This window comes from Hyla sarda, chromosome 5 (genome assembly GCF_029499605.1).
Source record: "Hyla sarda isolate aHylSar1 chromosome 5, aHylSar1.hap1, whole genome shotgun sequence".
In the NCBI taxonomy this organism is placed as follows: domain Eukaryota; kingdom Metazoa; phylum Chordata; class Amphibia; order Anura; family Hylidae; genus Hyla; species Hyla sarda.
In genome coordinates, this window is record NC_079193.1 from 74,674,723 (window position 1) to 74,688,642 (window position 13,920).

General features: G+C 42.0%; 2 protein-coding genes across 4 annotated transcripts in view; one reads left to right on the top strand and one right to left on the bottom strand.

Annotated features, from left to right (window-relative positions):
* The window catches only part of DNAH11 (dynein axonemal heavy chain 11), a 324,054-nt gene that overhangs the window by 302,968 nt on the left and 7,166 nt on the right, over nt 1–13,920 (bottom strand). For all 3 annotated transcript variants that reach the window (XM_056519699.1, XM_056519698.1, XM_056519697.1), the window contains exons 2-3: nt 11,199–11,463; nt 6,304–6,447 (exon numbers count right to left, since the gene is read on the bottom strand). In XM_056519699.1, coding sequence (XP_056375674.1) covers nt 6,304–6,447; nt 11,199–11,429 — 375 coding nt within the window. In that variant the 5' untranslated portion in view covers nt 11,430–11,463. The remainder of the gene's footprint in view (nt 1–6,303; nt 6,448–11,198; nt 11,464–13,920) is intronic.
* The window catches only part of SP4 (Sp4 transcription factor), a 75,055-nt gene continuing 73,308 nt past the window's right edge, over nt 12,174–13,920 (top strand). The window contains exon 1 of the mRNA XM_056519712.1: nt 12,174–12,195. The gene's annotated coding sequence lies outside the window, so the exon portion shown is untranslated. The remainder of the gene's footprint in view (nt 12,196–13,920) is intronic.

Sequence of the window (13,920 nt, forward strand, 5' to 3'; positions counted from 1 at the left end):
GCTTGCTCCGGGTCTGATTACTGGCGATCACGGGGACGGAGCATAGTGACATCACGGCTCCGCCCCCGTGTGACGTCACGCTCTGCCCCCTCAATGTAAGCCTATGGAGGGGGCTTGACAGCTGTGGACAGGACAGGATATGAGGATGGGAAATAAGGACAAGATATGACGTTGGGATATAAGTTCGAGATAGGAGGACGGGAAATGAGGTCGAGATAGGACGTCAGGATATGAGGATGGGATATGAGGTTGAGATAAAAGGTCAGGATAGGAGGTCGAAATAGGAGGACGGGATAGGAGGACGAGATAGGAGGACGAGATAGGAGGACGAGATAGGAGGACGAGATAGGAGGACGAGATAGGAGGACGAGATAGGAGGACGAGATAGGAGGACGAGATAGGAGGTCAGGATATGAGGTTGAGATATGATGACGGGATATGATGTCGGGATATGAGGTTGAGATATGAGGTTGAGATAAAAGGTCAGGATAGGAGGTCGAGATAGGAGGATGGAATATGAGGTCGGGATAGGAGGTCGGGATAGGAGGTTGAGATAGGAGGACGGGATAGGAGGACGAGATAGGAGGACGAGATAGGAGGACGAGATAGGAGGACGAGATAGGAGGACGAGATAGGAGGACGAGATAGGAGGACAAGATAGGAGGACGGGATAGGAGGTCAGGATATGAGGTCGAGATATGATGACGGGATATGATGTCGGGATATGAGGTTGAGATATGAGGACAGAATATGAGGACTAGATAGGAGGTCAGGATAGGAGGTCAAGATATGAGGATGGGATATGAGGTCAGGATATGAGGACGGGATATGAGATTGATATAGGAGGACAGGATATGAGGTTGAGATATGAGGATGGGATACGGATATGACAACAATATAGGAGATGGCATATGAAGTCAAAAGCTTCCTCCTTTGCTGATTTTCCTCCCCCAAAAGGGTTAGGAAGGAAACAATGGGCAACACCGGGTACTCAGCTAGTGTATATATATATATATATATCTATATATATATCTATATATCTATCTATATATCTATCTATCTATCTATCTATCTATCTATCTATCTATCTATCTATCTATCTATCTATCTATCTATCTATCTATATATATACACACACACATATATATATGTATATATGTGTAAGGATACTGAGTTATATTCTATGAAAGAGGAGTCCGGTTAGGAGCCAGGGAGAAGACGGGAACTAGCCGCGGGTCCGCGGGTCCGCGTGTCAGCGCTGCTGTGAGTGGAGACACACTAATGCTGAGGAGAAGGGGGAGCGCAGGAAATTCGGTTGATAACCAGCCAGAGACACCGAGGTATCGTATCTGGGGGGAAAGAATATACCAGTCTGTCGGTATAATACCGGAGCCGGAGAGGAAATACATATATACTATGTATATATAATATATATATATATATATATATATATATATATATATATATATACATACACACACATATATATATATATATATATATATATATATATGAAATAAGGGGAAAATATATAGGATGAAATATGAAATGAATGAATAAATAATTAATACGAAGTGTAAATATATGAAATATATAGTGAAAATGAATGGAGAAAAAAATGAATATCAATTAATAAGAAGGATAATAATGAGATAAATAATAATAAATTAATGAATATATATATGAGGTACTGAGAGAAAAAAAATTTTGGCCAGTACTTATCTTTCAAAGCAGCAAAGAAAGAGGGAGTGATCTATTGTATGGATCCTTATATAACACCCGGGCTATTGTTACACCTGGACTATACCATTATATGTTACCTGTTATATTATATATATGAAAAACTTTTTTTCTTCAAATTAAATGTTAACCCTTTGTTTACTGCTATTTAAAAAAAAAGAAAGAAAGAAAAGCATAAAGTGAGTATATATTTGTCATATATAAGCAATAGGTTTCCACAGGGTGGAAAGTGCCCAGCATCCTTACCCCATACAGTAGACAGCGGTTGTCAAATGCAGTAACAGGAGTGAAACACTGATAGGGGATTGAAATGTTGATCAGCAGCGCCCTGTGGGCACTTGCTGCTCATCTGCATATATGAAAAAATACAAATTGATCTATAAAAGATATACTTAAAATACAGAAAGCTATACTTGCCTCTTCTTGGTGCAGCTCTTATTTGGCTCCTTTAATTTCTCAGCTGCTTTTGTCGTCTGCCTGCTTCCAAGACGAGAGCTGCATCACTGCCTGCAGTTTTGTCCCATCAGGACCAGTGATTTCAAGTCCCACTCTGAACTCTCGCCTCAAAAGCAGGCAGAACAGACGATCAGTGGAAGATCAGTGGAAGATCAGCAGAAGCCTAACAGGAGCTGCATCAGGACTTGCAGGGGAATCTGGGGTAGGTAAGTATAGCCTTTTTGTTAATAATTCTTTCCTAATGGATTGCACATAGCTTTTGTCCTAAATAACAACTGTCATGAAAAAAAAAAAAAAAACTTTGATTTATTGTAGAGAAATATCTTAAGTTATAAATCTGGCCACTAGGGTTCTCTCTCCGTCTGCTCAAAAGCACAGACTTTGGTCTCCTGCTGGATTGGCAGGAGACCCAACTCAGGAAGTGTGGTCTGGCCATGTGTATGAAACAGAGAGAGCGTGTGCTATTAACTGCCTATGGCCAGACTGCACTTCCTGAGATTGGTCTCCTGCCAGTCCAACAGGAGACCAAAGACTGTGCTTTTGAGCAGACGGAATGCAGTCTTGACCAGAAGGGAGACCCCTAGTGGGAAGATTTATAAGGCCCTTTTTTTTCACAGTGATTAAATTACAAATCTTATTTATTTTACCTGCTGTATCATATGCAAAAGGGATGACAGTGGCCATTTAAACTTGGCAGCTTAGGAAGGGGCACGTGGCCACACGTTTAAATATAGCACATACACTTGCATCCCATACGCAGTTTTTCAGTGGAGGCTGGTGAAAGTTGGGTTTGGTTAGATGCCACTCCATCAGCGGCCGTGTTTAGGACCAGAGTACTGAGAAATCCATGGGCAAGACAGCAGCTCCTTTGCTCCTCTACTGAATTTCTAACAGCTTATAATGAGTAGGTAGCGGATAATGATGTTTATAAACCTTAAAGTGTAGCTCCCACCAAGTACTATATAATCTAATATGTCCCTACCTAGTAGTAATCTAGCCCTAACCCCCTACCTGGCTTCAAATTTGTTTTTAATCGCTTTAATAGAGCAGATTTAGTGCTTCTAAATCTGCTCTATAAAGCAGGACAGGAAGCAGCGCGACGTCACTGATGCCTTGCTGGGCGCTTGCTTCCGCCCTCACATCGTCTATGCATGAGTGTTATTTATCTAATAGGGTGCCTCCAGCTGTTTCCCAACTACAACTCCCAGCATGCCATGATTGCTATTAGCTGTCAGGCCATGCTGAGAATTGTAGTTGTGAAACAGCTGGAGGCACCCTATTGTCTAGTGTCATAGTGTCACAAGAATGCCTCCTGCGAGCGCTACCATCACCGCTAGCGGGGTCCCTGTGCCCACTAGCGGTGTCACAAGAATGCCGAGCGCGAGGGCGGCTCTGTTCCCCGTCCCTGTCAGCTCTCAGGGTACGGGAATAGATTTAAAAGCCTCGCGTGTGGCTAACGTAGTACTGCGCAGGCGCAGCACTACGCAAATAGCGTAGGGCTAACGTAGGCAGTGCTAGGAGCCTGCCATTAGCCCTACGCTATTTGCGTAGTACTGCGCATGCGCAGTACTACCTGAGCTGCGCGCGAGGCTTTTAAATCTGTTCTCGTACCCTGAGAGCTGACAGGGACGGGGAACAGAGCCGCCCTCGCGCTCGGCATTCTTGTGACACCGCTAGTGAGCACAGGGACCCCGCTAGCGGTGATGGTAGCGATCGCGCTCGTGGGCACAGGGACAGGTTAACGGGGGCCGGCGGGCAGGCGGGGCCGTGTGCGAGGCCAGTGGAGCTGGCCAATGCGCGCAGCCCCACCTTTCAGCGTGCTCGCTCTCGCCTGTTTGATTGACAGGCGGGAGCGAGCACCGCAGTGCCTGAATTTTGACTCATTGCCAGGCTTAAAGGACATCTGCAGCGTTACAAACACTTATCCCCTATCCTCAAGATAGGGGATAAGTGTTTGATCGCGGGGGGTCCGAATGCTGGGGCCCCTGGCGATCTCCTGTACGGGGCCGCAGCTCTCCCGTACAGGAGGCGTACCAGCCGCAGCATGACGTTGCGTCAGGCACGCCTCCTCAATACATCTCTATGGGAGAGGCGGGGAGGTAGCATTCGTGCCTCCCCGCATCCCCCATAGAACTGTATGGGGACGGGGAGGAGACGGGGCGTCACCGTCGATCTCTAGGTCGACGCTACGTGCCTTAGCGCTTACCATGAGCGCTTATGGCGGCGCCCCTTTAGGGAGATCGGGGGGGGGGGGGGGGGAGGTCCCAGCGGTTGGACCCCGCGATCTTACACTTATCCCCTATCCTGTGGATAGGGGATAAGTGTAATACCGCTGCAGTTGTCCTTTAAATGAGTCGAAGTTCAGTAGTGACGTCACGGCCGAATGCATTCGGCCACTAGGAGGGCGACCCCTAGTGGCCGAATTTAAAAGTGATTTTAAACTTGTTTAAAATCACTTTTTTTTTTATTAAAGTATATTAGAGATATGTTGTAGTACTTAAGTACTACAACATATCAATTTTTTTTACTTCATGACAGTGCCCATTTAATTAAGTGGCCAATCCCAATATAACTGAACTAATTGAATTTTATTGGTCTGCAATTGACTTTTTTTTAAATTGGGAACTAAACGAGTAAACTAAGAGAATAAACCCCATGTTACATAGTAATCCTCAGATAGCAATAGTTGTTTGCTGGTAATGGAAGGAGCAGCACCACTGCAGTATTATGGTAGTATGCTGCAATTAAGAAGAATTCTTCTGCAGGAGTAGTAAGGAGATGCTATGTGGTCTGCTGCCAGTGAGGAAAGGAGACAGCAGCACTACAGAGGACACATGGCACGCAACATTATAGAAAGATTAAACACTGAAATTTACATTAACCTAGCTATTAACAGCCAGTCAGGACAATTGGTATGAAAATTACGAAATTAAATCGTAACCATGTGGACAATACATATATGTTGTAGCACTCTGAACACTGACAAACGTTCAGGAACCCTATTTATTCTACTGCGGCTGAAGAATTTATTACAAAAGATGAAAAGAGTCCACAGAAATTGTTCCCTTATCTTAAATGTATATGTATGTATGAGACAATCAGATGGACAAATATTTGCTGTGTGCTCCGCAGCTATTGTGAAAGTTTGAGTAATGGACACAGAGAGATAAGTTGCTGAAGAGGAAAGCACGCAGCCCAGGAAACCCAGACAAAACGAAGGCACATGCCATGCACTTGTTAGGATTGCCACACTCTTGTTTATTGAGCCTTCTTAGCAACAGATGAAAGCCAAAGCTACTCTTTTGCAAGACCCAGGCTTTACGCACGCTGTTCACAGAGTCAGAAGGCGTCTAGATTCTGCTAATCCCTTAATGAATGGGTGAAAAATCTGAGTTTCCAATTAAGTTTAATTAACAGGACCTCAAATTAAATAGTCCAATGTAACATATACCTACAGCCATAGGCAAGCTGATCTCATTTCATTTATGTCTACCTGACTTAACTGTTTTAAAAGGAGTACATCCACCTTGGGCATGTGTGACATATCCACCAATACCTACAGTGCCTCAAGAAGATGGGTCCTCCGACCTGCACCCCACTTGGCATGGGGGACAACTGCCATGAATCTCAAAATACACTTCTATGCAAAGTAAACAACCAGCCGAGCAGGCCATAGAAGCCAATGGGAAAGACATGTAAGATTGACACTGTGTACTGCGGACTATTCCTGCTATATTAAGAATACAGTAAATGAATTCCTTTTGAACACAAGCGTACGGTCTCAAAAAGACTTGTCTATTTCAGTCCTCTTTAAGAGAAGCCATCTGCAGTTCACAGTCAGGACTTTGTTAGGCTATGTTCACATGGCAGAACTTCTGTGATTCCGCTCAAATTCCGTCCTGCAAAGCTTGCTGCGGAATTTATGTAGATTTGCAGAATTTGTGCAGAATTTCAGTGGAATTTTTGTGTTCTCAAAACACAGAGTTCTGCTGAAATTCATAACACCTCCATGTCTGAACATTTATTGTGCAGTATAGCGTCATCTAGATTCAACTGCAGAAACTACAGTATATCACTAATTTCAACAGTTATAATATTTAGTCTCACCTCTTCTACAAGTGTAGATGTCTGGATGAAAGAGACAGCAGGCAATTCCCCAAATATTAGGACTTCTTTGTAATTATCTGTTTCAATAGCTGTTGGCAGCTTCTTCATGAGGTAAACAGTCTTGCCCTTTATATGTAAATTAATCTGGAAAAAAGCATAGTACATTTTATGTAACTGTCTTCAAACCTAAAAAACAGAGATGCCCTTAGTAAAAATAATAATACAAACAGGTTTCCCAATGAATTGCTCTTAGTGAGTGTATGAGACAGGAAAATGACTGTATGCCCCAATGGTGACAGGGGCTAATGACAAATCTCTGTACGATGTTCTGTAGGCCATAGCAAAAGTAATGTGTCAATGTTTGTGTGTGCAGCCGTGTATGTGTGTCTGCCGGCATGGTTCCTCCAATATGACACTTCTCTCAATTCTGCTCCCCAACATGACTCCTCTCTCATTCCTGGTCCCCAGCATGGCTCCTCATCTCATTCCTGGTCCCCAGCATGGCTCCTCATCTCATTCCTGGTCCCCAGCATGGCTCCTCATCTCATTCCTGGTCCCCAGCATGGCTCCTCATCTCATTCCTGGTCCCCAGCATGGCTCCTCATCTCATTCCTGATGCCCAGCAAGGTTATTCATCTCTTCCCAGGTCTCAAGGATGGCAAACTAACTCTTTTCTAGTCCCTGTATGGCTTTCTGGCATTCCTGGTCTCTCCGCATCATGGCTTCCCATCTCATTTCTGATACCCAGCATTGCCCCACTCTCTGCTCCAATGATGTGGCACTTGAGAAAGGGGGGTACAGCCCCGGATATGATACATTGTTATGTAATGTTCTTTTGGCCACGTTTTGTTTTCTTTGGCCAACATTTCTTGTAGTAAAAATTTTCTCAAAAACCAATAAAAACCATTTCAACCCAAAATGAAGTGTAGAGGATCACGCTGTAACAAGGAAGGTTTATGTGCACAGTTCTACTTTGTATCACTACTTTTTGGACATTGTGAATAAAGTTGAAGGACATGAAAGGTCCAGAAATCACGCTAAATGTCATGAGTAGTTTACAACTTTGTTTCCATTTACGTAATATTTATGATGGATGTGGTGAAGTTCAGCTAAATTGTACAACATTGCCACAAGGGACCTGGGAATTTGGCTACGGCCCTTTCTATTTCACCTATCAGACAAGATGAAGCATGAGTAAACCCCAAATGGATATCTGCTTGTTCTCAGATCCCTAAGTCTGTGGAAAACTGGTATTTACCAGAGATGATTATGAATAAAAACACTGAAAAAGTGTGAAAGGTTTTATTAATGGATAAGTGGCATTTAACATTTTTGAAGAGTACCTCTCTTAAATTTTTTATGTTATAATCCTCCAAGTTCACTGCCCCCATCATGATACACCACAGCCTGCCTTTATTTTTATTATTTTTTAGTTTTCTACCTTGATATTGCTCAGCGTCCCTTGAGAAAGTCGGGTGACGAAACGTACGTTGGGACGGTGGAGATATCACACCACTATGGGTAAGTGAGGAACCAACTTATTTCTTTATATAATTCAGATTGCAGTATACTCATTGGTTACAAAACGGCTAGCCCACAATAGACCATGGGGTAGTAGATATCACTTGTTTGCATTTACTGCAATCCATATAGAACCTTTCAGTACTGTTTCCTCCCTATGATGTATTTTGTCACTTACTGTGACCCACAACTGACATCTGTCTCACCTACGTACCAGGGTAGATCCTGATCACATCATTCACATCAACTTCATTGTTATGTAATTTTGTTTTAACCCCTTAAGGACCGGGGGTTTTTCCGTTTTTGCATTTTCGTTTTTTGCTCCTTGCCTTTAAAAAATCATAACTCTTTAAATTTTGCACCTAAAAATCCATATCATGGCTTATTTTTTGCGCCACCAATTCTACTTTGTAATGACAATCTATGGTGAAACGGGAAAAAAATCATTGTGCGACAAAATTGAAAAAAAAAACGCTGTTTTGTAACTTTTGGGGGCTTCTGTTTCTACGTAGTACATTTTTCGGTACAAATGACACCTGATATTTATTCTGTAGGTCCATACAATTAAAATGATACCCTACTTATATCGGTTTGATTTTGTCGGACTTCTGGAAAAAATAATAACTACATGCAGGAAAATAATATGTTTAAAATTGTCATCTTCTGACCCTTATAACTTTTTTATTTTTCTTTGTATGGGGCGGTATGAGGGCCGTGATCTGAAGTTTTTAACGGTACCAGTTTTTCATTGATATGACGTATTGATCGCTTTTTATTCATTTTAAAATGATATAAAAAGTGACCAAAAATGCACTATTTTGGAATTTTTTTGCGCGCACGCCATTGACCGAGCGGTTTAATTAATGATATATTTTTATAATTCGGACATTTCCGCACGTGGTGATACCATATATGTTTATTTTTATTTTTATTTACACTGTGTTTTTTTTTATTGGAAAAGGGGGGTGATTCAAACTTTTAATAGGGGAGGAGTTAAATGATCTTTATTCACTTTTTTTTTTCACTTTTTCACTGGTTTTTAATAAGAAACCAGTGATCAACGATTCTGCCGCATGACTGCTCATGCCTGGATCTCAGGCACAGTCATTTGGTGATCGGACAGCGAGGAGGCAGGAAGGGGCCCTCCCGCTGTCCTGTCAGCTGTTCGGGATGCCGCGATTAGCTGCGGCTATCCCGAACAGCCCGACTGAGCTAGCCGGGAACTTTCACTTTTAGCCGCGCGGCTCAGCTCTGAGTGCGCGGCTAAAGGGTTAATAGCGTGCGGCGCTGCGCGCTATTAGAGGCGGGTCCCGGCTTCACTATGACGCCGGGCCCGCCGTGATATGACGCGGGGTTACTGTGTAACCCCGCGTTAGATCAGAAGAGCAGGACCAAGGACGTACCGGTACGTCCTTGGTCCTTAAGGGGTTAATTGTTGTTAGTCACATATAGTGACAATTTTTATATATTCTAATAAACTTGTACTTGATATTGCTCTGTATTTTCTGCTCAGTCTCAGTCAGATTCACAGACTGGGAAGGGCGTTACCCAGCAGGCGTGACATCATCTGAAGCCATACAGGGGAGAACTTCCTCCCTCACTCTGCTGCACACAGCCCAGAGCAGTTCAGTGTGTGAGATGAGCTATGATTGGATAATGCTGCACACATCCCCCTCAGCATTTCCTGACATTGGACTTCTGCCAGGCCAGCAGGAGTCCAAAGTCTGTGCAAGAGAAGGGGGGGGGGCGGTGAATGTGCTCTGGACAAGTAGTGAGACACCTAGTGGCAGCATTTTTAAACAAAGTACATTAGATTTTTTTATTTGCAACAGCAAAATTAGTTTTAATGAGAGTGCCCATGTAAAGAAAAAAGTAGAAGAGATTTTGTAGTACATCTCACCTGTTGCCCTACCTATCTCCAATGCTATTAAGAAGGAATCAGGGAATCTTATTACATGGTATTAAAAATTCCATGTTTTATTTGTTTGTTCTACTGTATTCTTATTAAATATTTTCCAGTTTTCTTGCCATGTCACGATCGTTTGAGGACGTCACCGTCGGGTGGACAATTTAGTTTTAGTTATGATCATTTTGTAAAATTTGGGGGTCACCCAGAGTTCTGGGTGGACAGGTAACGTTTTGTGGAGAGATGATGAGATATTTATCTCAGTGGATATTGGTTTAAGTTTTTATATTTATTGGTTATTTATTTATTAAATATTTATTATTTATTGATTTATTTATTAAATTTAATTATATTTATTCCTCAATAAAACGGCCGTGGCCTTTTATGCAGCTACTGTGTCCAGCAGTTTCCCCTCTTTTTTTTTTACTAATGGTTACAGTTGTCACAGCAGACATTCCCAGCTATTATAGCAACAATCCCCCCAGTACATCCTGTAAGGACAACTTTGAAAATTGGGGCAATAAATGAAGCTGCATGGCCAATAAGGCTAGTAAACATTTTTTAAGTGTGTTATAAAGGTGCTAACCCATAATGTTTCAGGGTTGTATTACCTGTTTCTTAGGGGCAGTATACTATAAAAAAACAAAGTCATATTGTTATATCTAAAACAAACAAAAAAGAAACTAACTGTGGAAGCTTTCTATTGAAGAAAGGAGTTAGAAATGTAAAGAGTGTATGAAATTATACAAATTTGGTAAACTAATATGATACAGTATAAAATAATAGGAATTATTGAAAGATGAAGGCCATGTTCACACGTTTGAAATTTCCATGCGGAACTCTGCATTGGAATTACAGCAGCAGAGTCCCATTGTATTCAATGGGATTCTGCTGCACTGTGCATATGGTGGAATTCTTTCTGTGGACATGGAAATCAGAATTTCCGCGCCAGAAATATTTCCGATTTCCTTGTCTGCAGAAAGAAGGAACCTGTCCATTGTTTTTGCGAAATCTGCACGGAATGCATAGATGTCTATGGGACGGTGTGTTCCTGTCATGCCGGCGACCACAGTCTGCGAATAGTCTGCACGAATATTTTCCTTGCAGACATTCCAGATGTGTGAACATGACCTAACGGTTAACCCCTATATACTTGATAGAATATAAGTAGCCGATTGGTGGGTGTCTGACTGCTGGATCCTCCAGAGGTCAATTGTCTCTCATGTGTATGGAGCAGCACCATGCATACTTGACCACCTCTCTCTATTCTATATGGGAGTTCTGAACTTCAGAAATAAATAAGCCACCATATAAAACAACTTTTTGATGAGCAGGATTTGTCCATTCCTGTCATAGTCACTGTGCAGGCATATACACATCTATAGATAGTTATTTTAGTGTATATACAAAATAAATAAAAAATTCAAGTAGCATTGTTCCATGTAGTGTCTTGGCATATGTTTCTTACCTCCTGAGTCACTAATACACCTCCTTTAGGAGCAGTTGAAAACAACAGCATAATCTGATCTCTCTGACCCAAAAAATCTTTCAGTATCTTCTCATTCTGTTCATCCTCGACAAACTTTATCCAACGATCTTCTTTGACTTTCAAGGTATGCTGAAGCCACCTTCCGATACATGACACTCTTTCATCTTCCCAGAAGGGAGGCACTGGTGGTTCCTCATCATCTATATCCATGTTTGGCTTTACAAAACGTTTATGTGATGATCCCCTATGGAAACATAAAACATGAACATCACTTAACAATAGACAAAGAATAACCCCACAATCCAGCTCCAGTCTATTACCTGCTGCTTAGCAATTACAAATTTTTACTGAAAGTTACATATGAACACCATATAAAAGTGGAAGATCTGTCACTAGAATATGTTCCCTGTTTAACAGCAGTACGGTATCAGGACAGGTTCACTGCAATGTAAGGCCAAAATGCCTACAATATAGGGGGGGGGGGGGGGGTTATCAAAACCTGTCCAGAGGTAAAGTCAACCAGTTGCCAATAGCAACCAGATTGCTTCTTTCATTTTTCAGAGGCCTTTTTAAAAATGAAAGAACTGATCTGATTGGTTGCTATGGGCAACTGGTCAAGTTTCCTCTGCACAGGTTTTCATAAATCTCTCCCATTGTGTTTCATTTGGTTGACCAATTTGGTTTCCAATTGATTACTTATCCGGAAGATAGGCCATTAATATCTGATGGGGGGGGGGGGGGGGGGGGGGGGTTGCCTACAACCAGCAAAGCACATAGCTGGAAGGTGTTTTTCAGGAATATCCTATTGATGGCCTATTACCAAAGAAAGACCATGTATAGTTGATTGGTGGGGTGCCAACACCTGACAACTCTCCACTGTTCGCTGCCCGCACTACAAAGAGTACAGGGCCGAAGCAACAATCCTGTGAATAGGCCATCAACAGTATATTCCTGGAAAACCCCTTTAAGAACTCAGGTCTGTAATTTCAGTTATTTTTCCTGCCCCAGGATGTTAGGTCTTTCTGACCAACAGCCGCAGTACATAGCAGTGCCGTCTAGCAATATCTAGTGTTGCTGTGCATGTAAACTAATACGGAGCATCTTAGTTATAAGGATAGATTAAAGAATTACATTCCTTTAGTCTTGAAAAGAAACATTTATGAGGAGGGATATGATCAACTTGAAGGAGTAGTCCAACTTAGAAATATGTATCCCCTATTGGAAGAATAGGGGATAAGTGTCAGATCGCAATCTCCTGTACGGGACCCCAGCTCTCGTCCTGCATGGAGCGTTGTCAACCATCACACGAAGCTGTGGTCAACACGTCCCCTTCATGTATCTCAATGGGAGAGCCAGAGATAACTAAGTACGGCATTTCGGCTCTCCCATAGAGATGAATAGAGGGTGTGTGCTGACCCCCGCTCCACACAGGAGGAGAGATGGGGTGCCGGGTAGGAGATCATGAGGGGTCCCACGATCTGACACATTAACTATCCTTTGAATAGATATTATACATATTGGGAAAGGAGTTCAAACGAGACCTGATATGAAGTTAAAAACAATATTTTATTGGAATTACAATTTTTTTGTTTTTTAAACATATAGTATGCAAAGTGGAGAAGTACTGTGATGGTCAGCCATTACAAAAAATAGGGCTTTGTAAAAAAAAGAGGTTGTTATATCATAATAACCACAGGCTATCCTATAAGAAAAGTGCAGTATATTAGCAGCATTTGCAGAGGTAGTATGTCTGTAAACAGGTACATCTAACAGTAGTAAAATGCCCAGGATCACTACGCAGCACCTATGCCAAAAACAAGTGCAACTGGAGAGTATGGAGAGACTTGTGCCATAACAAAAATATTCTCATCAATAAATATTATTTTCCTAAGTAGAGGTTTTATGGCGCACATTAGATATCTCATATCATACAAGGTGCCCGTAAAAATGATGCAGCAGTATAGGGTAAATGTACAGGGTGGGCCATTTATATGGATACACCTTAATAAAATGGGAATGGTTGATGATATTAACTTCCTGTTTGTGACATTAGTATATGTGAGGGGGGAAACTTTTCAAGATGGGTGGTGACCATGGTGGCCATTTTGAAGTCGGCCATTTTGAATCCAACTTTTGTTTTTTCAATAGGAAGAGGGTCATGTGACACATCACACTTATTGGGAATTTCACAAGAAAAACAATGATGTGCTTGGTTTTAACATAACTTTATCCTTTAATGTGTTGTTTACAAGTTTCTGACCACTTATAAAATGTGTTCAATGTGCTGCCCATTGTGTTGGATTGTCAATGCAACCCTCTTCTCCCACTCTTCACACACTGATAGCAACACCGCAGGAGAAATGCTAGCACAGGCTTCCAGTATCTGTATACACTTCTATATACTACTATATACACCGCAGGAGAAATGCTAGCACAGGCTTCCAGTATACGTAGTTTCAGGTGCTGCAGAATGGGCAAAACAAAAATTGGAATAGGACCCTCAGTTTACACAGAAGATTTTGTTCAGCGATGAGGCAAACTGAATGTGAATGAAGTTAACAAGCAAAACCACCGCTATTAGTCTGACACTAACCCACATTGGATAGATCCCTCCAAGACTGTTGGAACACAAAAATTGATGGTATGCTGTGGTATATGGGGTACAAAGATAGTGGGGCCATTCTTCATCAATGGAAACCTC